This window comes from Mobula hypostoma, chromosome 5, assembly GCF_963921235.1.
Source record: "Mobula hypostoma chromosome 5, sMobHyp1.1, whole genome shotgun sequence".
In the NCBI taxonomy this organism is placed as follows: domain Eukaryota; kingdom Metazoa; phylum Chordata; class Chondrichthyes; order Myliobatiformes; family Myliobatidae; genus Mobula; species Mobula hypostoma.
Genome location: NC_086101.1, coordinates 70,672,189 through 70,698,557, shown reverse-complemented (window position 1 = coordinate 70,698,557; position 26,369 = coordinate 70,672,189). Strand labels below are relative to the sequence as shown.

General features: G+C 43.5%; 1 protein-coding gene across 1 annotated transcript in view; it reads left to right on the top strand.

Moving 5' to 3' along the window:
• Positions 1 to 26,369, top strand: part of dct (dopachrome tautomerase) — a gene marked incomplete at its 5' end in the record, with an annotated part of 73,250 nt that overhangs the window by 15,823 nt on the left and 31,058 nt on the right. Inside the window, 4 exons of the mRNA XM_063049709.1 lie at positions 2,826 to 3,125; positions 6,928 to 7,028; positions 12,496 to 12,662; positions 16,804 to 16,983. Coding sequence (XP_062905779.1) covers positions 2,826 to 3,125; positions 6,928 to 7,028; positions 12,496 to 12,662; positions 16,804 to 16,983 — 748 coding nt within the window. The remainder of the gene's footprint in view (positions 1 to 2,825; positions 3,126 to 6,927; positions 7,029 to 12,495; positions 12,663 to 16,803; positions 16,984 to 26,369) is intronic.

Here is a 26,369-nt window from a genome sequence, read left to right as displayed (position 1 = left end):
GTCTTCTTTTAGCCCTCCTGATTTCTTTCTTAAGTATTTTCTTGAACTTCTTATACTCCTCAGGCACCTGATTTACCCCCTGTTTCCTATACATTTCATACAATAGAGCTTATGAATCACAGTTAATCTATCTGGTGATGCAAGTCACATTTCTATCAGTATTAGTCTGTAGGATAGAACAGCCTGTGGAATGGGCAATGCAAGTTAGGTGAATTGTACTGCAGAATAAAGTGAGGTGATGCATTTTGGTGGTAAGAATGAGGATAGGAGAGGAACAAACATGCTCTTCTAAAAAGAGATGCATGGGATAAGAGACATTTATTTTTTCATAAGTCACTGAAGTGGCCATGTTGACAAAGTGCAAAATAAGGCATAGACAATTACAGCTTTACCAATAAAGGGACTGAGTATAAAAGCAGAGAACTTGTTCTGACCCCTTATGAAACACTGATCAGGCTTACCTGGAGTATCAAGTTCAAGTTTAATTATCATACAACCATGCATGAATACAGCCAAACGAAACAGCATTGCTCCGGGGCCAAGGCGCCGCACACAGTACCAACAGTCATACACAGCACAAGGCACATATAAGATATCTGTAATATACAGCCACACAAAAAAATAGCAGAAATCTGCAGTCGACCACAATACAGCTTGTCTTCTGCCTAGTGAACACCGGAGGGCAGCACTGACTCCGGCTTGGACACCTGCCACACTGACTCTAGTGGAGCCTCTTTCCTGGGTGGCTGGAAATAGGCGACATCACTGCTTGAGGTCACAACATTATACAACATATGTGAGAGGAACACTTTTATAAGAATGTTTCCTTGGAAGAGGAACTGTAAGTAGATGGATAGGATAAAGATTTTAAAGCAGATAGAATGGTTGAGAAGAGATTTGAGAGGTGTGTAAAATGATGAGGCAGCGTGACAAAGTGGATAGTGGGAGACTGCCCATTGATGCAGGGATTGAGAACAGATCAAACAAAGGAGAAGAGAATTGGGAATGATGTGAGGAAAGATGACTGGAATCTAGAATCCGGTGCCGTTGATGTGGTGGAGATAGGTTACATTGCAGCCTTAAAGAAGAAAATGACTGATTTTACAGAAGAGGAAAAAAAATAGCAAAGCTGCAGGAAAAGAGCTAGTGGGTTGTATTGGAATTCTCTGTTAGATAGCCAGTACCCACAATAGACATGACCTCTTCCTGTTCTGAAGCTATTTTGTAATTCTATGAAGTATAAGGGGATGGAGGAAAGCAGAGAGGAGAGTGAGAATAGTTCAGTAGTTTTGCAGCCCTGTGGAAGGGTTGATTCTATGCCAGTGTCATGGGAGAGAATGGTACATTGGGAATGGTGGATCAGCTGTTGGAGGCTCTGTACTTGGCGAGTTGTGCGTGTGCTCTCTCTCCCTCTTTCTATCTCTCTCTCTCTCTCTCTCTCTCCCTCCCTCCCTCCCTCCCTCCCTCTCTCCTTCTCGTTGGTAGGTGAGAGATTGTTCTCGAGTCTCAGGTCACAGAACTCAGAAAAAAAGGGAGGTGACAAGCTTCTAACACCGTAAATCAGTGAGTTGTTTTGTTCTGTCTCCACTCTCACAGTGAAAGGGGATACCTCTTTTTCCCTTTATTAGGGAGAGAGAGAGACAGAGAGAGAGAGCTTACAACATATCAAATTATCAGCTGAATGATTCATTTTTGTTGTACTGCAGATCATGGTCTTTCTTGGGGGCTTTGCTATTGCTTGCTTGGTGGGTGCTGATGCTTTTTTACAGATGGGTGGGGGTGGGGGAGGCTCATTGCTTTGCTGCAGCTTGTGCGTGGGAGTGAGGGTAGGGGGGCTTTGGAGTTCCAATGTTTTAACTGTCACTCATTCTTTGGGCACTCTTCTGTTTTCGGGGATGCCTGCAAAGAACAAGAATTTCAGATTGTATATTGTATATGTTTCTCTGATTTTAAGTATAACTGTTGAATAGAATCAATGCTAGAAGAATGATACACAAGTTCTGCAGTTTCTGAAAATCTAACATTAAATAAAATGCTGGAACTATCCAAGTGGGAATGAAATGGGGGATTTAAAGTGACGGCCAAGAATGACTTTGAGTTTCCTGATGCCTGTCATTATAATTCTGTGTCCCATTCTGGTTATCTGTCTTTGGCTGTCATGTTATCCCATCAAAGCTCTAAAACAGTATTTCATCTTCCATCTAAGTTCATTATAGTTCTCAGGATTTAACTGTGAATCAACAATTTTGGATAACCACATTGGCTAGTTATGGTCAAAGGTCAACAGCCCCTCTCTTTCTCTCTGCACTGATGCTGCCTAAACAATGAGATATTTCTGCATTCGTTTTAATTTCAGATTGCAGGAAACTAGTGTTTTCTATGCAATTTTTCCCTTTTTCCTTCGTCTTGTTTCCATTTTATTCGAATGAGTTGCAATAAAAAAGACTTTCAGCTATCCTTCGTGGCCGTCTCCTTTGGTCTCCATCCTATACAGATACTCACTTTTCTTCCGTTCAGCGCTTTCTCTTCTCTGCAATCTAAAACATGTCTAGTTACCATTTTTTCCAAGTTCTAATGAAATATCATTGACTCTCTTTCTCTCCTTTCACAGCTATTGCCTAACCAGCCAAATATTTCAAGTGTTTGCTGGTTTTGTTTTTAATGAACGTAATGTCTTGTCTGAAATGGATGGAGTATTGTTGAGCAGGGTTAATAACTCGAAAGTCCATAAAGCTTATATTCTAGCAGCTGAACAGCTATGTGCTGTTGTCAATGAGGACTACAATTTTCCATAATTGACACATCATTTCTCTTCACTTAAATAGGAAACTATGCCGGATACAACTGTGGTGAATGTAAATTTGGATGGACTGGCTTGAACTGTGATGTAAGAAAACCACCAGTGATAAGAAAAAATATTGTTTCACTAACTCCTGCGGAGCGAGAGCAGTTTTTGGATGCATTAGATCAAGCAAAAACCACAATCCATCCAGATTATGTCATTGCTACCCAACACTGGCTGAGCATACTGGGGCCTAATGGAACTCAACCACAAATTGCAAATGTGACAATATACAATTACTTTGTGTGGCTTCATTATTACTCTACAAGGGATACATTGCTGGGTTAGTTTACTCTTTTTATATTTGTTTTAAGAAAAATTTTGTTGATAGTATCTCTATAACCAATGTTATACTGAGGTAAATTAACAACCTTGCTGCAACATTGAATGAGTAATTCATTTATGGGTTATAATAGCATACTAGCACATTCAACGCATGTGACAATGGATATACGAGGGGTGATTGATAAGTTTGTGCCCTAAGGTAGAAGGAGTCAATTTTAGAAAACCTGTCACATTTATTTTTCAACATAGTCCCCTCCTACATTTACACACTTAGTCCAGTGGTGGTGGAGCATACGGATCTTTGACCTCCAGAAAGTGTCCACAGCAGGAGTGATTGATAAGTTCGTGGCCTAAGGTGGAAGGAGATGAGTTATACAGCTCTCGTCACATGCACATGTAGTTCAACTCTTTGAGTGATTATGCAGAAATTTTGAAGTTAATATCTTATCAGTTAATAACTCATCAGGGGTGATTGATAAGATCGTGGCCTAAGGTAGAAGGAATGAGTTATTAACTTCAAACTTTCTGCATAATCACGCAAAGTGTTGAACTACATGTGCATGTAACGAGAGCTGTATAACTCATCTCCTTCTACCTTAGGCCATAAACTTATCAATCACCTTTGCTGTGGACACTTTCTGGAGGTCAAAGATCCGTATGCTCCATCACCACAGGACTAAGTGTGTAAATGTAGGAGGGGACTATGTTGAAAAATAAATGTGCTACGTTTTCTAAAATGGACGCCTTCTACCCTAGGCCACAAACTTATCAATCACCCTTCGTACAATGATTACTATACTGTATGTGGTTTCCTTTTTTTTAAACCTGTGGCAGGTCAGATGTATTTTAAGGAAACCATAATCACAGGAGATTCAACAGATGCTGAAATCTTGGCAACACGCACAAAATGGGTTTCAAAAGACTGCAGATGTTGGAATCTGAACCAAAATGTTCCTTTGGCTCCCCCCGCCCCCCCATCAGCCTACCACATCCATATAGACATATAGATTATGAAGGCACGTAGTCCCCTTTTATTGTCATTTAGTAATGCATGCATTAAGAAATGATACATTATTTCCTCCGGTGTGATATCACAAAACACAGGACAAACCAAGACTGAAAAAACTGACAAAACCACATAATTATACATATAGTTACAAACAGTGTAACAATACCATCTTGATGAAGAAAATCCATAAGCACAGTAAAGTTCGAAGTCTCTCAAATGTCCCACATCTCACGCAGACGGGAGAAGGAAGAAAAACTCTTCCTGCCATGTCGACCACAATCCGACTCTGAGTCATCTGAAAACTTCGAGCTCTGATCAGCTCTCCGACACCGAATACTGAGCGGCATCTCTGCCGAACGATTCGATCTCCTTCTCGGTCGCCAAAAGCAGGCAAGGCCGGGGATTTTGAGGCCTACCCTCCGAAAGATTCCCGACCACACAGTAATGACAGCAGCGGACGGGCGTTTCAGAAATTTCTCCAGATGTTCCTCTGTGCTTTCACGTCCATTCTCCATCAAATCAGAATTGTCCACGGCTGCTATTTAACGGATACGATATCATTTTTCACCGGAGAGCTGCGCACACGCGGCACGCTGCCATCTTCTCCTCCCATCCAACACAACATTCTTCGTCATTTCCTCCAGCTACAACGTGATCTCACCATCAGTCACAACATTCACACCCTGCTTCTCTCTGTTTTCCACACTCTATTTGTGATTTCTTGTTTTGTCCATCCCTCCCACCTCCAGGAACTTGCCCTGCACCATAGAATGTGCAACATCTGTCCCAACATCTCCTTCCTCACCACCATTCAGGAACCTAAACAGCCCTTCCAGGTGAAGCAGAGATCCATGTAGATCTCCTCCAGCCTTGTCTATTACACTTGCTGCTCTCAATGTGACCTTCGGTGAGCCGAAGGGTAGACTCAACAACTGTTTCTCTCCACAACATCTCCAGGTTGCAAGCTATTTTGAGTCCCCTTCCCATTCCCAAATCACTGCCTGTCCTTGGCTTCGTCTTCTGCCCAGGTGAGGCTGAACGTGCACTAGGGGATTAGCACCTTATATTCTGCCTGGATAGTCTCCAACACAGTGGCATGGACATTGAATTCTCCAATTTTAGATAACCTGCACCCCCCACACACCCCCCCACCCATCCACCCAGGACCTTTGACATACTCCCTAATCTCCAAACACATCCTCCCCTACCCTAAGTATCATTCATTTGTTTCCCTTTCCCTGCTTAGTTCAATTTGCCTATCAGCCATTGTCTCTACCCACCCCAATCTTCTCACTGTCCCTTCCTGATCCACTACTCATCACGTTTCTAATCAGCTTGCAGTATCTGCAGACACCTGTTGTCTCTGTTGCTATCTCTACCCCACCATCCCCCCTCCCACCTGGCTCCAACAGCAAATCAGCCCCTCCACATCTGGATCTACCCTTTCATTGTCAGCTCCTGTCTCACCCTTGACCCTGTTGTAAAAAAAATACTACTTATAATGATGATTAGTGAGGCAGAGAAAGATCAGTATTTACTGACAAATACCTTTGTTGTTTAAACTAACAAGTATGTGAATTCATACACTAAGTACCTTGTGTACACACCCGCTAAGTATCCCTGACTCTTCTGAATGGTCAAAGAATAGCAAAGGTATTATCCAGGCAAAGGAGTTTACGCTGGCCAGGCGTTCCTCATTGTCCCAATTCACTCACCACGTGTTTCACGCAGGGTTGCTCATGCTTGTATCTGCGATGGTTATTCTTCGAAGTTACCGCTACCAGCACACATGAAGCATCCACTTTTATATCCATTCCTTATCAGATCAAATGTTGCATTCCAGTGTCATTGGCCACAGGTCACATGTCTGTCCTTTAACACCTTGTTATTGGCTCTGCTCTGAGCCAGCATCAATTTATTGTCCTCTTCCCATCAAGTGACAGTCGATAGCTTATGGCTCTTTGTTCTCAATCAGCAATGAGCTCAACTCACTTCAGGCAGGCTTCAACCCCAACATTCACAAACCTGCATGTTATAGCCAACCAAAGAACATCTCACAAATAACTTCTTAATTGGAAATAATCTCCAGTCCAGCAGAATACCTGAAGTATCATTGTGTCTTCTTTAATACATCGATCAAGCCCAGCATGTCAAGCTCACAAAATGAAGAAGGGAGTGCCTTCACAAAATGGCAGCCTCCATCCCCAAGCATGCAGCAAGAACAGAGACAATTAGTCTGTCTGCTTCCACTGTCCTTGATTCATTTGAATTCACTAATTTGGAGATTGTCAATCTTTCTGACCAACAACCCTCACCTCCACCTACTGCCTAACTCCTCTTTGCGCTCTCAGTCCTACTGAAGGTTCTCATTGCCAAACTGTCAACAATCTTCATCTCCAGAGAGATGACACAGTGTAACCCATTGAGTTCCTCCAGCAGCTTGTTACTTTTTGCTACAGGAATAATCAGGTCTGCCATTCATTTAAAACTTGACTGATCAATACAACTCCATTTACTTGTTTTTTCTCTATATTCCAAACCAAAAGCACATTGTTGGAAAGAAACCATATTCAAGCAAACATTATCCAGGTTTCCTGTTTCCTTTTGCCTCAAAATATTCTTCTGAAAATTGAATAGTTTTCCAAGTTGCTGGAAAATTCCAATAAAATTACACTGATTATGCAAAGGATCCTAAGTTAGTTTTATTTAATGTTCTATATAACTTTTCAATGGTTTCCACAGATTTTCATTTAATAAATTTAATGCTGTACAATATTTTTTATTCTTGTAGGACCCGGCCAACCATTCAAAGCTATTGATTTTTCTCATCGAGGTCCATCTTTTCTTACTTGGCATCGATACCACTTGATGTTACTGGAGAAAGATCTACAAGTTGGTATTCTGTAATCTGGATTGGTTTAAATCTTATGGTAAATTGCTTTAGGTTAGAAATGGGCTTATTAACTCTAGAGTATGGTGTTCCATTTGTGAATCTTTTCAATGTATGATTTTCAAAGTTGAAAGTTCAAAATAAATTTATTGTCGAAGTGCATATATGTTTCCATATACAACCCTAGAATTCATTTTCTTGCAAGGATTTACAGGAAAAAAGAAATACAATAGAATTTTACAAAAAACTATGCACAAACAGATTGTCAGGATCTGTGGAGATTTTATGGTCGCTATCAACCCAGTACTGAAAGTAGATCAGGATATCCTCTATCTGGTTCGTATAAAGGAAGGAGACGAGTGGCAGACGGCATTCAACACATCAGAAGGGCACTATGAGTACCTGGTGTTAATCTTTGGCCTTGTGAACGCGCCAGTAGTTTTCCAGGCCTTTATAAATGACATGCTCCCAGATGCTCCCCATAAGTATATCTTCATCTACTTGGACGACATCCTAATTTTCTCGAAGTCCATAGAGGAGCACGTTGCTCATGTCAGAGATATCCTAAAGAGGCTTCTTGATCATGGACCTTACATCAAGCTTGAGAAGTCTGAATTTCACGTAACCACTGTTTCATTTTTGGGTTTGACAAACCTGAATGAGAGGAGCAGCTTACCAAGCCAAGAGGATAGCAGAAATTCGTTAGGGAATCGACACACTTGTTTGCAAGGCCCAGGGGCAAGGGGAGATTCCTCAGAAGAACCCTCCGAGTCAGCAGTTCGTTCCTAGTCCCATCTAGGCTCAGGTTCATCAATGGGGACATGCATCAAGAATGACCACTCTCCCAGGGATTGCCAGGACCCCTAGGTTTATTATTGGTCGCCTGAAATGGCGGAGGGGGTCCATCAATATGTACAGGCATGTGAGGTGTGCGCTCGGAACATGGAGCTCAGCACCTAACCTCAAGGCTCCTTCACCCTCTGTCTGTCCGGGACAGACCATGGGCTCACATCTCCATTTACTTTGTCACGACTCTTCCTCCTTCCAACGGGAAGACCATTACCATGGTAATTGTAGATTGTTTTTTGAAGGTCTGCAGATTCATTGTCTTGGACAGTCTACTATCTGCGGTGGGGATGAAATTGTCCTGCACCAGGTCTTCAGGATCCACGGTTTTCCAGTGGATGTTGTGTCAGATTGCGATCCACAATTCACATCACATTTCTGGAAGACATTTTACAAACTGATTAAGGCAACTGCAAGCTTTTCACCTGCCATTCAATGGCCAGACGGAGTGGGTGAACCAAAATATGGATCATACCCTAAGATGCCTGGCCTCTGAAAGACTGGATGAGTGGAGTGTCCATTTGATTTCGGCAGAGGTCTCCCACAACACTTCATGGTATTTGGAACACAGGGCGTCCCCTTTTGAATGCCAATTTGGGTATTCTCTGTCACTTTTCCCAGAGCAGAAAGCCGAGATTGGTGTTCCGGCGGCTGAAATCTCTTCTGATGCGGCAGGGAGAAATTGACTAGAGCAAGGGAGATTTTGTTAGTTTCTACCTAGAAGGCTGAAATGAAGGCTAACAATGAGAGAAGACAGGGAAACAACAGGAATTCTGCAGATGCTGGAAATTCAAGCAACATACATCAAAGTTGCTGGTGAACGCAGCAGGCCAAGCAGCATCTATAGGAAGAGGCGCAGTCGACGTTTCAGGCCGAGACCCTTCGTCAGGACTATGACGAAGGTCTCGGCCTGAAACGTCGACTGCGCCTCTTCCTATAGATGCTGCTTGGCCTGCTGCGTTCACCAGCAACTTTGATGTGTGTTGCAGAGAAGACAGGGATTAGTTTTGTAGCCTGTTTGGTGTGTTCGGCATTTCCTCATGGACTGGGGAGGTTCCGGACTCAAGGAACGGTGCTGGATTCTTGAAAGTGATACCTGGGATCCAGCTCCCATCCATGACTACAACCATCATCACTCTGAGCAACCAGGACCGTCAGGAGTCGGCCACAAGGGAGGGGATCCTGTTACGACACGCACCCAACCGCACCAGCTTGTGGTGCTGAGGTGCTGTAACTCGGCGCAGGCTGAAGGGAGATCTGACAAAGTTTCACAAGGTTACAAAAGGCATAGATAGAGTAGACAGAGAGTATCTGTTTCCTAGAGTTGAAATATCTAATACCAGAGGGCATGTATTGAAGGTAAGAGGGGGTAGGTTTAAGGGGGAAGTGAGGGGAAAGTTATTTACTCAGAGAGTTGTGGATGTCTAGAATGCCTTGCTTGGTATGCTGGTAGAGACAAGTATATTAGAGGCTTTTAAGAGATGTTTGGATAGGCGCATGGATGTAAGGAAGATGAAGGGATATGGGAATGGTGAAGGTAGGAGGAATTATCTTTTGGGAGTTTTTGATTTACATTTTAGCTGGCTCGGCACAACATTGTGGGCTGAATAGCCTACTCCTGTGCCATTGTTCTGTGTTCTAAAGCTAAGGACCAGGTGTTGTAAGGCTGCCCAGGCACTCAGTGTTACCCAGATGACACCGTTGTTACCAGTATGGTTGACAAGGAACAGCTCCAAAATCTCAAGACAGTGAGAAAAAGATTAGAAGTTTACGGGCTCAGAGCACAAGGCAATGGGTATGAATTCCTTAAATCAAGCATCACTTATTGTGATCACACCATTGATGCACAAGATTTACAGTAGTGGGTCAAGAAAATTCAAGCAGTGGTGGATGCCCCAAGACCAATTGCCGTGTTACAGTTCCAGTCCTCTAAGGATTTGTCAATTACCAGAACAGGTCCCTGCCAAACCTGGCTACCTGTGTTACACCTCTTGAGCTCATTGTTACAGATTGGGAAGAAAAGGCAATGGACAAAACAGTGTGAGGTGGCTTTCCATAAGCCAAAGGCAAGGGGGTTGCCTTATATGGGGATTGAGAATAGTTGTGCCATCCAAGCTGAGAACTGAAGTGTTGAAGGAGCTACATGCCGGTCATCTAGACATGGTCAAAATGAAAGCCATGACTTAGAGCTTTGTCTGGTGGTCTGAGGCAGATCAGCAGATCAAGCAGCTTGCCATGCATTGTTTGGGATGCCAACATAACCAGAAGATATGTTGGCAATGTCTCTCCATCCCTGGAAATGGCCTGCATTGTCCTGGGAGAGGATTCATGTGGATTTTGCCAAACCATTCATGGGCATAAATTTCTTGGTAGTAGTGGATGCAGTTATAAAATGGCTAGAGATGTTTCCAATAGCCTCCACCACAGCCTTGCACACCGTTGATGTGTTGAGAGTCTCTTCTCTTGGACTGATGTTCCAGAATACTTAGACAGTGACAAAGGATCTCAGTTTGTAGGGGAATAGTTTCAGTCAGTACAGAAAATGAATGGAGTAAGACATATTACATCTGCACCATAATCACCCAGCTACAAATGGTTTGGCAGAAAGTTTTGTCTGGAGTCTGAAGAATGTACTGTCAACAGCGTCAACAGAACACACTATACTAACACTGAATTGGAAGCTTGCCAATTCCCTCCTTGCATATCACAATGCAGTACACTCCACAACCAACAACTTACCGGCTGTTCCTGGTTCATTTCTTGTATTCATGCTTGGATCTCCTCAAATCCAGTCTCAGGAGAAGTATGCAGAAAATTGAGGACTGGCAAATTGAGGACTCCTCATACAAGACGGTTTGATGTTTCACTCCTGGCATTCCCGGCAAGGGACTACAGATGTGGTCAAAAGTGGATACTTGGAAAAATTAATGACAGAACTGGACCACTCTCCTACACAGCAGAGTCAATTGTTAAAGAAAGGTGGGAGAGCTGTCAGAACCACTTCCTGTGGTGGCCAGTGCTATCATGTTTGCTGTTGTGTGCTGGGGCAGCAGGCTGAGGATAGCAGACACCAACAGAATCAACAAACTTATTCGTAAGGCCAGTGATGTCGTGGGGATGGAACTGGACTCTCTCACGGTGGTGTCTGAAAAGAGGATGCTGTCTAAGTTGCATGCCATCTTGGTCAATGTCTCCCATCCACTATATAATGTACTGGGTGGGCACAGGAGTACATTCAGCCAGAGACTCATTCCTCCAAGATGCAGCACAGAGCATCATAGGAAGTCATTCTTGCCAGTGGCCATCAAACTTTACAACTCCTCCCTTGGAGGGTCAGACACCCTGTGCCGATAGGCTGGTCCGGGACTTATTTCGTAATTTACATATTACTATTTAACTATTTATCGTTCCATTACTATTTATTATTTATGGTGCAACTGTAATGAAAACCAATTTCCCCCTGGGATCAATAAAGTATGACTATGACTCTGCAGTCCCAGAGTCAACTCCTACAACCACCACAGAGAAGGTCCAAAACCTGACATTGTTGCACAGCAGAGTGACCCTGCCCCCCACCACCCTACACCTTGTCAGGAAAGACACTATCCTATAAAAGTAAGAAATCCTCCTTAGCTATAAAGTCTTTAAGCCTGAATGGGACAATTTAAAATTTACTATGCTGTGGATATATATATAATAGTTGTATAGTAAACAGTGTATATAGTTGAGATGCATTTTATATTGAGTTGGAGTTTATAGGTAAGCAGGAAAGAGTGTTGTGTATTTAATATTTCAGTAATATTTGAGTAATATTGTTAATATATTCCTTGATTAAACATCTTTGTGTAAATAATTCATTATAGGTTGTACAATATATGAATGGCATATGTGATTATGCCACCATGTCATAAATGTGTGCCTCACTAAAGTAAAAACAAAATGTACACGAGTTATCACCCAGGCTCCTGTGTTTTTCTTTTGATTTGGAGTTACAAAACATAAACACAAGAGAAAATCAACAGATACTGGAGCTCAAAGTAACACACAAAATGCTGGGGGAACTCAGCAGATCAGGCAACATTTATGGAAAAGAGTACAGTCGACTGTACTCTTCAGAGTTCAGACTGACACTCTTCATCAGGACCCCTATTGGAGGATTTCAGCCTGAAACATTGACTGTGTACTCTTTTCCAAAGACGCTGCCCGGCTTGCTGAGTTCCTCCAGCATTTTCATTGTATTACATGCCCATCTACTTCACCCTGATTCTCCCACCCATCTACACTGGGGGCTTAATAGTAGTAACCAATTAACCTGTCCTGACAAAGGGTCTCGGCCTGAAACGTCGACTGCGCCTCTTCCTATAGATGCTGCCTGGCCTGCTGCGTTCACCAGCAACTTTGATGTGTGTTGCTTGAACCAATTAACCTATCAGTCAGCATATCTTAGACACGTGCAAGGAAACTGGAAAACCCATCAGAGGGTCCATTTGGTTACACAGAGGTCATAAATAAACTTGGGTCACATTGGAACTGTGAAGCAATTGCATTACTCTGCCACCCAAATTTTATCTCTTATTTATGGGTGCCAATGTGTGTATCTCTATCTTTCTTTTCCTCTTGCAGAAACTCATAGGAAATGAATCATTTGCACTTCCATACTGGAATTTTGCCACAGGAAGCAATGACTGTGATGTGTGTACAGATTCTTTGTTAGGATCCCAACATCCTGATGATCCAACATTAATAAGTGGGAGCTCCAGGTTCTCAGGATGGGAGATAGTATGTAACAGGTTGGTAATTGAATACTACAAATTGCAGGAGAGCACTGCATTAAACACTATTTGCAAAGTGGAAGACCCTGAAATCAGGGAAGCTGTTGTAGATGCAAGGGCTTAGGATTTGTATCAGTTAAAGGAAGTCCAGAGTTTTCCACTTGCCTGTCGCATGCATTTTATTTATTTAGAGATAGAGCACTGAATAGGCACTTCCAGCCCTTCAAGCCGTACTGCCCAGCAACCCCCCGACAACGCCAGTTTAACTCTAACCTAATCACAGGACAATTTACAATGACCAATCAGCCAACCAGGTACGTCTTTGGACTGTGGGAGGAAACAGGAAGACCCAACGAAACCCCATGCATTCCACGGGCAGGACGTACAGAGACTCCTTACAAAGGACGCCAAGGTTGAACTCCAAACTCCACCACCTCCAGTTGTCATAGCATTGCACTATCTGCTACATTACCATGGCGCCCATCTGATGCATTAGTGCATGGAGATTCACATGACCAACAGACTCATTTCTAAGTAGTCATAACTTGTGGAGTCCAGCTCAAAGCAAGCTCCATTTTAACTATTTCCACCTACTACACATACACAGTTCTCACACGGGTCAAGGACCCGTTCTTAAACCTCCCCTCCCCTGTCATTTGCCTCTCCCCTACTGGTTTCCATTCTCACCTCCTGATCAGTCTTCACACTGTTCCTGCTTCCCTGCTCCAGCAGCTCCTTTTAATATTAGCAGTACCCTCCTCCCACATTGTTTCTCACATTCTCACATGCTGTCTCTTTCAACTTTGTCCGCTCCTACCTGGCACTTCCTGTTCACCCTCTTCCAACCATCCATTGATCACCTCAGACTCCCTTCTTACCACTCCACTTCTCTTTGTGCTGACCTTCTCACCTCTCCAATTTCAATCCTGATGCAACATTTTGACCTGAAATATTGACAATTCCTTTCCTCCTACAGATGCTACTCCAACCACTGAGTTCCTCCAGCAGGTTGTTTGTTGCTCCATTTTAACTTAAATCAGCTGCAGGAAGTACATTTTTCCTTGTTTAACTACTACACCACACTGCACTACAAATTGCCAAGGTGGACTGGGAGAAAGACAAATATGTGGTTTGTATGCAATAGGTTTAATGTTTCATTTTGAATTGTCATACCTTAAATGATAACTGTTTCTTTCCAAAGATGCTTCTGACCTGTTGAGGGTTTCCAACATTTTCTATTTCTCTGCTTGAGTCATGGAGTCATAATGCACTGAGAAAGTATCTTCAGCTCACCATGTCCATCCTGACCACCAAGTGCCAATCTGCACTAATTGTTTACATCTAAGAACTCAAAGCTCTACCCTTTCAACCTCAATACTGTACAGCCCCACTTTCTGAAGTCAGTGAAGACTCTTTTGTTGACACTGAAGAAAAATTTGTTGTCTTGACTGCATACCACTTAGTTCTTTATCTCCTTCCTGTACTCTGATTTATAATTTGAGATATGGCCTACTACAGGGGTATCATCTGTAAACTTATCAATGGAGTTAGAGCAGAAACTAGCAATGTAGTCATGAGTATACAGGGAGTAAAAGAGGGGTCCGAGGATGCACCAGTCATGTCAGAGTGTTGTTGCCTATCCCTACTGTTCAGGTAAGGATCACAAGCACAAAACACAAAATGAAAATCAGCGTTAAAATCTGCGTTTGGTAGTTGCTGTGAAGTGGATACACTGAAGGGCCAGTTTCCAATGCTCTATTTCTTCTGTACATTTAGTTGCCCATAATACAAACAAAACAGCTGCACAAAACATATCTGCTGCAGGGTAAATTGGCAAATATTGTAATGTTACTGTAGGAAATCCATATTATTGGAATACATATTCCTTGATACATGCCCTATCAAGCATATCTCCCCAAAAGAGATTAATTTCACTGTAATATTTTTAATATCCCATGAAGTAATCAAAAATGGAAGATTATTTCCTTTAGAGTATGAGTCTAGGAAACTGGTGGATCACATTCTTGAACCACTGCAGTCCATGTGGTGAAGGTACTGCTGCACTGCATTAGATCTTGATGTAACAGAATACCTTAGTTAGCCATTGCAATGCACAGTTATAAATGATCCATATTATTGAGGACTGAATGTTTATCAATCAGACTTGTGTAACAATGGCAGACCTGCTTTCCTAAAATGTGTGATTGAGTCGATAGGTTGTTAGAACATAGAATATTGAAAGCAACAGCACATTAAGGCCCTTCGGCCCACAATGTTGTGCCGACGATGTAACCTCCTCTAGAAACTGCCTAGAATTTCCCTAGCGCATAGCCCTCTTTTTTCTAACCTCCGTATACCTAGCTAAGAGGCTCTTAAAAGACCCTATTGTATCTGCTTCCACCACCAACACTGGCACCACTCTCTGTGTAGAAAAACTTACCCCTGACATCCCCTTGGTAGCTATTTCCAAGCACCTTAAAAATATGCTCCCTCGTGTTAGCCATTTCAGCCCTGGGAAAAAGCGGCTGACTATCCACATGACCAATGTCTCTCATCATCTTATACACCTCTATCAGGTCAGTTCTCATCCTCCGTCGCTCCAAGGGAAAAAGGCCAAGTACACTCAACCTATTCTCATAAGGCATGCTCCCTAATCCAGGCAACATCCTTGTAAATCTCCTCTGCACTCTCTCTATAGTATCCACATCCTTCCTGTAGCGAGGTGACCAGAACTGAACACAGTACTCCAAGTGGGGTCTGACCAAGGTTTTATGTAACTGTAACATTACCTCACGGCTCTTAGATTATGAGAACACCCTTGAACTCAATCCCATAGTTGAGGAATGCCAACATACCATACACCTTCTTAACCACAGAGTCAACCTGCGCAGCAGCTTTGAGTGTCCTATTGACATGGACTCCAAGATCTCCCAGATCTTCCACACTGCCAAGTGTCTTACCATTAATATTATATTCTGTCTTCAAATTTGACGTACCAAAATTAACCACCAAACTTATCTGGGTTGAAGTCTATCTGCCACTTCTCAGCCCAGTTCTGCATTCTATCAATGTCCCGCTGTAACCTCTGACAACCCTCCAGATTATCCACAATACCCCTAACCTTTGTGTCATCAGTAAACTTACTAACCCATTCTTCTACTTCTTCATCCAGGTTATTTATAAAAATCACAAAGAGGAAGGGTTCCAGAACAGATCCCTGTGGAATACCACTGGTCACTGACCTCCACGAAGAATGCAGACCATCTAAACCACTCTTTGCCTTCTGTAGGGAAGCATTCTGTATCCACAAAGCAAGGTCTCCTTAGATCCCGTGCCTCCGTACTTTCGGAAGGAGCCTTGCATGGGGAACATTATCAGATGCTTTACTGGAATTCATATACACAACACCCACAGCTCTACCTTCATCAATGTGTTTTGTTACATCCTCAAAGAATTCAATCAGGCTCATAAGACACAACCTGCCCTTGACGAAGCCATGCTGACTATCCCTAATCAGAATATGTCTCTCCAAATGCTCAGAAATCCTGCCTCTCAGGATCTTCTCCAACAACTAGCCCACCACTGAAATCAGACTCACTGGTCTATAATGGCCTGGGTTATCCCTACTCCCTTTCTTGAATAAGGGAACAACATTTGCAACCCTCCAATCATCCAGTACATCTCCCGTCCCTATTGATGACGCAAGAGGCTCAGCAATCTCTTCCCTTGCTTCCCACAATAGCTTGGGGTATCTCTCATCCAGTCCCAGTGACTTATCTAATTTAATGCTTCTCAAAAGCTCCAGCACATCCTCTTTCTTAACGTCCATATGCTCATGTTTTAGTCCACTATAAGTTATCCTCACAATTGCCAAGGTCTTTATCCATGGTGAATACTGAGGCAAATACAGAAACAATTGTTGTAACAAATGAATACATATATGGTCATCACTACCAGCTATTTTTGGTTTAAGCTTATTTATGTTAAAATTGAATTTAAATTCCTTAGTTGGTGCAGTGAGATTTAAACTTATGTGTTCATTTCATTACTCCAGGGCACTGGATTACGGTCCAGCAACATCACCCCAGGTTGCAGTAAGATGTTATTAGTATTATAAGTTCTAATATTCAGTTGTTGTGATTTGTATACAAATTTATAGTTTAGATGATTATAATCGCTTTGTCACCCTTTGCAATGGAACAAATGAGGGTCCAATCAAAAGAGGGTTCATGGAAAAGGACAACATACAGCTGCCAACCATGGAGGATATCCATCATTGTTTATCTATTGAAACGTTTGATACTCCACCTTATTTCCAGAATTCCAGCTTCAGCTTCAGGTAATATATTCAAACTTGACTCAGAATTGAGAATTAATATGAATTGGTTTTATGGCAATTAATGAAAGATCTTCATGCAATAGACACGCTTAGGGAGAACTGAAAAGAACTCAAGTGTATGAGGTAAATGCTTGGCAACTAATTTCATGATTCCTAAATGTTAATGGGGTCAGGTAACACTCATTATTCAGGTGCAAATTAATATTCAAAAATGAGGTATAAAATATCTGTGCACATATATGACAGGAAGGATGAAAGATATGATTGAATGCAACCTTGAAAAGGCATGTACATGTAAATCTAACTACCATGTAACAGCATGCAGAGCAGTCAGAACGTAAAGCAACTCTGTGTTTCATGCCACCTGTGTCTTTTTACACATTCACACACTAGTCTATATCTTGCATCATCATACATGACATGAAAAAGACTTCCCTGCTCAATGGAATTATGAGCTATTCAGTGGTAATTTGGTGTATTATTTCTTCTCAAAGACCGTGTAGTTGTATGTTTCTGGAGTCTGTGCCTGACTAAATTGTAAGCAAGTATTTTATGACAGTGAAAATGTAATGTAGCATTGGGGAACCAGAGTGGGACAACTCATGAGCTGCTGTCTCACAGTGCACACGACCTGGGTTTAATCCTGACATCAGTGCTGTCTGAGTGGAGTTTGCATGTTCTCCACTGAAATGCATGGCTTGTTTTGTCTGTGCACGATTACATATCAATGAAATAAAAGCACGCAGGAGATGGCTTTAACTGGTGTACATGAACAGACAACAGCACATGCGCAGACAACAGATCAATATGCAGTGCTAAGGGCGGGGGGTCAGTGCTCTAAAAAAAATCCGTACATTATACTTTTCTCCCCCTTTAGATTAATGCAACATAAAACTACATATGTACGAAATATTCAATTTCCCTTTCATAAACCCATATTCCAAATAAACATGCTTTCACAATAACAGTCCATAGCTAACTTCACAGTTCTAAAGGTTCAGTCTTTTGGGTGGCACTGTTTCTTTCAGGATAGGTTCTCTGGATCTGTGGAGTGGAATCAGGTTTGGCAGGTGTCCTGACAACGATAACGTTCTTCTTGTGCCTCTGGACCTGTGGAGCTGCATCAGGTCTGGCACGTGTCTTGTAAAAGGCATCGTTCTCAGTTTCTGATGTCACGTTGCTGTCAGTCACATTGCCACTGAGAGTTAAGTCTGGTGACTGTAACGTGTCCGTCTTGTTGGATGCAATCGACTCAGGTGTGTTCTTCGGTTGAGCATCCAGTATCTGGTCCACACAACGTCCCCATATTTGGTCTCCAACATCCACTGTGTGCATCAGTTCTAGTAGCTATCCTACCGGGTGTCCACTTGTCTTCGCCCAAAAGCCCAAGAATGTGTAGGTTTCTGGGTTAGTTGGCCACTGTAGGTTGTACTATTGTGTAGGAGAGTCATAGAACTTGGAACGAAATTGCTGGCATTGTGGGGAGAATAAAATGGAATTGGTGTAGGATGAGTATAAATAGGTTGGTACAGACTCAGTACGTGGAACTAAAAATAGATCAATACATTGAATAAAGAGGTAAGGAACAACATGACAGAACGAAAAGACATATCAAAATGAAATAGATAACAAGAAAGGCACTAATTAAACCAAAATGGAGCAAAGCAAATAATAAAAATTACAGAAAGAGAGATAGAAGAAAAATCAAAATCACTCCAGAAGTGTTACTAATAAGTTGTTGTTGTTATATGACAGCATTTAAGTATAATAAAGGTAGTTAAGAACTGTGATACGAACAAAATAAGGGATTGTGTTTATTGACTATTCCTTCAGAATCAGAATAATGAAAAAAACTCTACATGACAGTAAGAAATATATATAAAATTTAAGTTAAATAAATAGTGCAAAAAGGATGGCAAAATAAATCAGTGTTCACGGGTTCAACGTCCATTCAGAAATCTGATGGCAGTGGAGAAGAAGCTGATCCTGAATCACTGAGTGTGTGCTTTTAGGGTCCTCTACCTTTTCTTTGATGGTAGCAATGAGAAGAGCACATGTCCTGGGTGATGAGGGCCCTTCATGATGGATGCTGCTGTTTTGAAGCATTGTATTTTGAGAGTGCCTTTGAAGGTAGAGAGGCTAGTGCCCATGATGGAACTGACTCAGGCTACGTCCACACTAGACCAGATAATTTCCTCCTACTGGGCATGTGCAGGACACACAGAAAACAAGTGAAGAGGAAACAGTATACTTGGTGAGCGTTGGTCCAGTTACAGACTAGAAAAACTTAAAAGGAAATTGCCAAACAAAAAACTTGGTGCACGTTTGTCTAGAAACATTTCCTACTGCCATAGTCTCTTTACCGATGAAAGGGACGACAGCTACAACTAAATGCAGTAAGGCTTGTTACTGGGCAAAAGTGAAATTTGCTGTTACCTCATTTGTTTGTCTTTATTTTTGCCATGTCTTTTGTAATATTTTGCTGTATTTAACATGTACAATAAAACGAGTTACTGGGCAAAAGTGACAATTGCATCTATTGAATGTTTGCACAAGCAATTGTGACGAGAATACACATAAATTAAGATGTTTGCTGGCCTGGGCTAGCACCAGTGGCATCAGCAGTTGGTCTGCCACCTGTCCTCAGGGGAGGGAGAGATAAGGAACACAATAAGGCAGCATTTGGAGATGTTAATGAAGGAGCCATCAGTCTGGGTATTGTCAAGATCGGCTCCCCCTTTGAACCCTGAACTGTTTGAAGTGATGGACAGGCGATACCCCAGCAGGGGGATAAAAAGGGACAGGTTCGCTAAGGCAACACACACGACACCAGGAGGTAACGAGACCCTGGAAGCGGTGCCCCCCCCCCCCCCGCAAGTCGGCAGGAGTTGTTTGGAAGGCTGGTTGCGGAACCAAGCCATAGACGCACAGGGTGGAAAGGTACGATCAGCGGGAACCCGGTGTGTGTCCACTCTTGCTTGGGTGCCAGGTTCACTGCAGAGGATCGACCGCATCTGGAGGAGGGGTCACAGTCGGTGACCTCAGGTGACATCACAAAGGACTCGCCCGAAAGTTGCTTGTGAGCAATATCGCCGGTCTGTGAGTGGAAGCCGTTTTGAATGATCATTCGTTCTTGTTCTCTCTCTCCTTCCCCCCACATTGTCCATCGCCACGGCAACGATTACTGCGAACTGAACTAAATTGGACTGAACTTTGCGTCACTTTGAAATTGGTCATTTACCCCTAGACAACGATAGAGCTTGATTGATCCTGTTATCTTAATTCTGTGCACATGTGTGTTTATCATTGCTGAACTGTTGCATTTATTATCCTTTCAATTACTGTGTTGCTTGTTTCTTTAATAAAACTGTCTTAGTTCTAGTAATCCAGACTCCAACTGAGTGATCCACTTCTGCTGGCTTGGCAACCCAGTTACGGGGTACGTAACATAAGTGGGGTTCTCGTCCGCGATTTTGAATGCTAAATTTGGGACGGAGTAAATTGATTGGGTCAAAATTCCTGAAAGAAAGAAAAGACAAACAGCAGAAATGGAGGCTGAGGAATTTATAAAGGCGCCGACCTTGGAGGCATTAGAGGATGCCAGGAAATCGGAACTGGTAGCTGTGGCCAAACTGTTGAATCTTGCTAAGGGGAAGTCGACAATGAGGAGAGAGGAGATACACAGAGCTATCGTAGAGCACTATGTATCTAAAGGTGTGTTTCCCCAAGGCGAGCTGGGGGTGGTGTCTATTGAAAAACCTGCTGGAGACGCGGTACAGGTGCAGCTTGAAAAACTGAGACTCAAGCACGAGTTCCGGGTACGGCAGTTGGAGAGAGAAGAGAAAGAGAGGCAATGGGAGCGAGAAGAGAGAGAGAAACAGAGGGAAAGGGAATTCGAGCTGGAGAAATTAAAGATAAGGGCAGAGCAGGGGCTCGTGCCGAACCAAGGTGGAGGGTTCCGGGCGACCCAGGAGGTTAGGCTGGTTCCCCCACTTGACGATACCGACGTGGATCGGTACTTTCTCCATTTCGAAAAAGTGACTATAAGTCAGGGATGGCCGAGGGATAAGTGGGTTGTTTTGCTTCAGAGTGTACTGAAAGGGAAAGCCCAAGAAGCTTACTCAGCTTTGTCCGCGGAAGATGCCCAGAGGTATGAGGTGGTGAAAGAGGCCATCCTCAGGATTTATGAGTTGGTCCCGGAGGCATACCGGCAGAGGTTCCGGAATGCGAGGAAGCAGTGGGACCGCACGTATTTGGAATTTGCCCGTGAGATGCAGACATATTGTGAGCGTTGGTGTGCCTCGAAGGGGGTAGAGGGGGATTATGACAGACTGCTGCAGCTGATCCTGATTGAGCAGTTTAAAGGTGGTGTCCCTGAGGGTATGAGACCCTACCTAGATGAGAGAGAGGCAGCCACATTAGCCGCAACTGCTAAGTTAGCGGATGAGTATGCGTTGACGCATAAAATGAAGTTTGCCCCGAGTAAAGGCTACCAGAAGGGTAGTCAGGACGGCGGGGAGAGTCCGCCGGAAAAGTCAAAAAGTAAGCCGGGGACTAGTGAGAAGGATAAGGTAGACCGGGAGCAGTATGGTAGGAAGTCTCCTGGGGTCGTCTGTTATAATTGCTGGAAAGTCAGACACTTTGCGTCCAGGTGCTTTGCCCCAAAGAAGGAGACGGGAAAAGGGAAAACAGCGATTTTGACTGGCTGTATCGAGCTGGTAAGTGAACCGCTAGGACAGGACAGGTCTGCCAAAGTTCAGGAAGGGCGCGAGAAGTTTATCTCGGCCGGATTGGTGTCAGTGAAGGAGGGGTTAAAACCAGTTCCAGTGCAGATCTGGAGACACTCTAGCGTGTCAGTCACTAATACTGGAGAGTGTATTAGAGTTTAGCTCAGAGACCCAGACTGGGGAGGTAAAGGTCAAAGGTGTTGGGGAAGGGACAGAGTCAGTCCCTTTGCACCAGATACACTTACAAAGCAACCTGGTCTCTGGACTAGTCACGATCGGGGTGAGGTCCGAATTACCGATGAAAGGCATGGAAGTCTTGCTCGGTAATGACGTCGCCGGGGGAATCGTGTTCCCAGTCGTGAGATTGACAGGTCAGCCTGCCAGCATTGAGGCCCCGCCCATGGACTCACAGGTTCATCATGGGGCTGCGGTGGTAAATTTAGCTGAGACGTTTCTGCCAACCTTGTACGAGAAGGGGGTAGAAAATGAAAAGAAGGAGTGTCGTGAGACAAGAGGTAGTGAGGGAGCTGGGACAGACATAGCATTAGCCAGGAAAGACTTTGTGCAGGCGCGGGAGCGAGACGAGGAGCTGATGGTTTTGGCAGAGACAGCTCTCTCTGACACAGACTTGACAAGGGAACTAGTAGGCTATTGTGTGGAGGAGGAAGTGCTAAGGAAGCAAGGGAGACCAAGTGCCGTGCCCGCAGATGAGGAATGGGGGGTGGTGCAAAAGAGTTATGGGGATGAGGTTTTTAACCTGGCCCACGAGGTGCCCCCTGGTGGACATTTTGCGGTGCTGGAGGAAACAGTTGGTGGAACCATGAAAGAGGTTTACCGGCTGGCCAGGGGGAAAGATGTTATTGATTATGACCGACGCGAACTGAGATGGTCACAGGCTTTTGATATGCTAACAAACCTAGTCGGTGTTAGCGTGGAAATCAATGAAGCTAGGGACCCCCTGATAAGAGAAAAAAACCATTTTGAAAAGATTAGTGTGGTATCGATCAGATGGGAGAAGGCTACTGTTTTGGCCAGGTCTGCTGATAAGGTCTCTCCCTTAATCCCCGAACAAAGCGACTCTTTAGGAGAAGTAATTATCCGGTAAAAATCCTTAAAGGGGGAAGTGTGACAAGAATACACATAAATTAAGATGTTTGCTGGCCTGGGCTAGCACCAGTGGCATCAGCAGTTGGTCTGCCACCTGTCCTCAGGGGAGGGAGAGATAAGGAACACAATGAAGCAGCATTTGGAGGTGTTAATGAAGGAGTCATCAGTCTGGGTATTGTCAAGATCGGCTCCCCCTTTGAACCCTGAACTGTTTGAAGTGATGGACAGGCGATACCCCAGCAGGGGGATAAAAAGGGACAGGTTCGCTAAGGCAGGACACACACGACACCAGGAGGTAACGAGACCCTGGAAGCGGTGCCCCCCCCCCCGCAAGTCGGCAGGAGTCGTTTGGAAGGCTGGTTGCGGAACCAAGCCATAGACGCACAGGGTGGAAAGGTACGATCAGCGGGAACCCGGTGTGTGTCCGCCCTTGCTTGGGTGCCGGGTTCACTGCAGAGAATCGACCGCATCTGGAGGAGGGGTCACAGTCGGTGACCTCAGGTGACATCACAAAGGACTCGCCCGAAAGCTGCTTGTGAGCAATATCGCCGGTCTGTGTGTGGAAGCCGTTTTGAATGATCATTCGTTCTTGTTCTCTCTCTCCTTCCCCCCACATTGTCCATCGCCACGGCAACGATTACTGCGAACTGAACTAAATTGGACTGAACTTTGCGTCGCTTTGAAATTGGTCATTTACCCCTAGACAACGATAGAGCTTGATTGATCCTGTTATCTTAATTCTGTGCACATGTGTGTTTATCATTGCTGAACTGTTGCATTTATTATCCTTTCTATTACTGTGTTGCTTGTTTCTTTAATAAAACTTTCTTAGTTCTAGTAATCCAGACTCCAACTGAGTGATCCATTTCTGCTGGTTTGGCAACCCAGTTACGGGGTACGTAACACAATACATTAATAAAGCACCTTGCTAAATGTATAAAACATGTCTGTATCAGTGTTACCTTGTATTTCCATACAATGTTACATTAGACTGTTACACATCTATTGTCAGATATTGTTGTGGTGTTGGAGGTTGCGTTCAAGAAAACAATGAAATGCCATGCTGTCGCCACCATTTGTTCCAGCATGTCATGGAGAGTGTTTTAGAAATAGCCAGTTGCCCCGTACACATTACGCTGGATATTAGGCATTTTCAGATTTATTCACTCTGGAGAGCATTTCTGAAAAGCTCCATTTTCGGGGGAGGAAAATGCTGTTCCAATGTGGACATAGGGTCAAAATAAAGAGAAAAAGCTTTGGTTACGGATTTATCCGGTCTAGTGTGGACGTAGCCTCAGTTACAATTTTTTTGCACCTTATTTCAATCCTGTGCAGTGGCCTCTCCATACTGGATGGTGATGCAACTAGTTAGAATGCTCTCCACGATTCATCTGTAGAAATTTACGAGTTTTTGGTGACATGTCAAGTCTCCTCAAAAAAAAATCCACTGTTGTGCCTTCTTTGTAATTGCATCAATATGTTTGGCTCAGGATAGATAGAAACACTATAGAAACATAGAAAACATACAGCACAATACAGGCCCTTCGGCCCACAAAGCTGTGCCGAACATGTCCCTACCTTAGAACTACCTAGGCTTTATCCATAGCCCTCTATTTTTCTAAGCTCCATGTAGCCATCCAGGAGTCTCTTAAAAGACCCTATCGTTTCCGCCTCCACCACCACCATCGGCAGCCCATTCCACACACTCACCACTCTCTGCGTAAAAAACTTACGCCTGACATCTCCTCTGTACCTCCTTCCAAGCACCTTAAAACTATGCCCTCTAGTGCTAGCCAATTCAGCCCTGGGGAAAAGCCTCTGACTATCCACACGATCAATGCCTCTCATTATCTTTTACACCTCTATCAAGTCACCTCTCATCCTCCGTCACTGCAAGGAGAAAAAGCCGAATTCACTCAACCTACTCTCATAAGGCATGCTCCCCAATCCAGATCTTCAGATATGTTGACACTCAGGAATTTGGAACTACTCACCCTTTCCACTGCTGATCCCTCAATGAGGACTGGTGTGTATGTCCTCAACATCCCTTTCCTGGAGTTCACAATCAATTCCTTGGTCTTATTGACTTTTAGTGCAAGGTTGTTGCAACACCACTCAAACAATTGACCTATGTCATGTCTGTACACCTCCCCATCACAATCAGAAATTCTGCCAACGTAGTAGAGTTACAGGCAAATTTGTAGAAGGTGCTTGAGCTCTCCCTAGCCACACAGTCATGGGTGTAGCGAGAGTAGAACAGTAGGCTTAGCACACATCGTTGAGGTGTTGATTGCCAGCAAGTTATTTCTGATCCACACTGAATGTGGTCTCTTAGTGAGGAAGTCAAGGATCTAGTTTCAGACAGAGGTACAGAGGCCCAGGTTTTGGAAAGGATGTTGATTAGAATTGAGGGTATGATTGTGTTGAATGCTGAGCTGTAATCAATAAACAGCAGCCTGATGTAGGTATTGCTAATGTCCAGGTGATGCAAGGCCAAGTGGAGAGCCAGTGAGATTGCATCCACTGTAGGAAGTGTATGGTCATGCACCTTGGTAGAATAAAAGCATAGACTATTTTCTAAATGGAGAAAAGATTAAAAAATCTGATGTATAAAGGGACTTGGGAGTCCTCATGCAGGATTCCCTAAAGGTTAATTTGCAGTTTGAGTAGGTGATGAGGAAAATAAATGCATTAATTTCAAGAGGACTAGAATATAAAAGCAAGGATGTAATGTTGAGGCTTTATAAGGCATTGGTAAGGCTTCATTTGGAGTAATGTGAGCAGTTTTGGGCCTCATATCTAAGAAAGGACGTGCTGACATTGGAGAGCGTCTGGAGGAGAATGATTCCAGGAATGAAAGGGTTACCATATGATGAGCGATTGATGGATCTGGGGCTGTACTCCCTGGAATTCAGAAAAATGAGGGGGGATCTTATTGAAACCTATCAAATGTTGAAAGGCCTTGATAGAGTGGATATTGAAAGGATGTTTCCTATGGTGGGGACTCTAGGACCAGAGGGCACAGCCTCAGAATAGAAGGATGTCCATTTAGCCAGAGAGTGGTGAATCTGTGGAATTCATTGCCACGTGCAGTTGTGGAGGCCAAGCCATTGGGTATATTTAAGGTAGAGATTGATAGATTCTTGATTAGTCAGGGGATGAAGGGTTGGGCGGGGGGAGGCAGGAGACTGGAGCTAAAAGGGAAAATAGATCAGCCATGTTGAAAAGGTGGAGCAGACTTGATGGGCCAAATGGGTTATATCTTATGGTCTTGTGGTGATAGCCAAATTGCAGTGGGTCCAGGTCCTTATGTTGCTGGATTCTGCTTACTCTTTTTTTAAATGTTTTTGAGTAGTTTGATGGGACGATCAAAGCAGACTGGGGTGTGCTTCAAACATGAATCCCTTATCTTATACTGAATACCCACATTTGATAAAATATTTGACCACTCATTATCTTCAATATTGCTTCAAGATCCTTCTGCCGTACTGCTTTGAGATTGTTACACAGTTCACCCAGAGTGCTTGAACATTTTATGATGCTTTATGAACT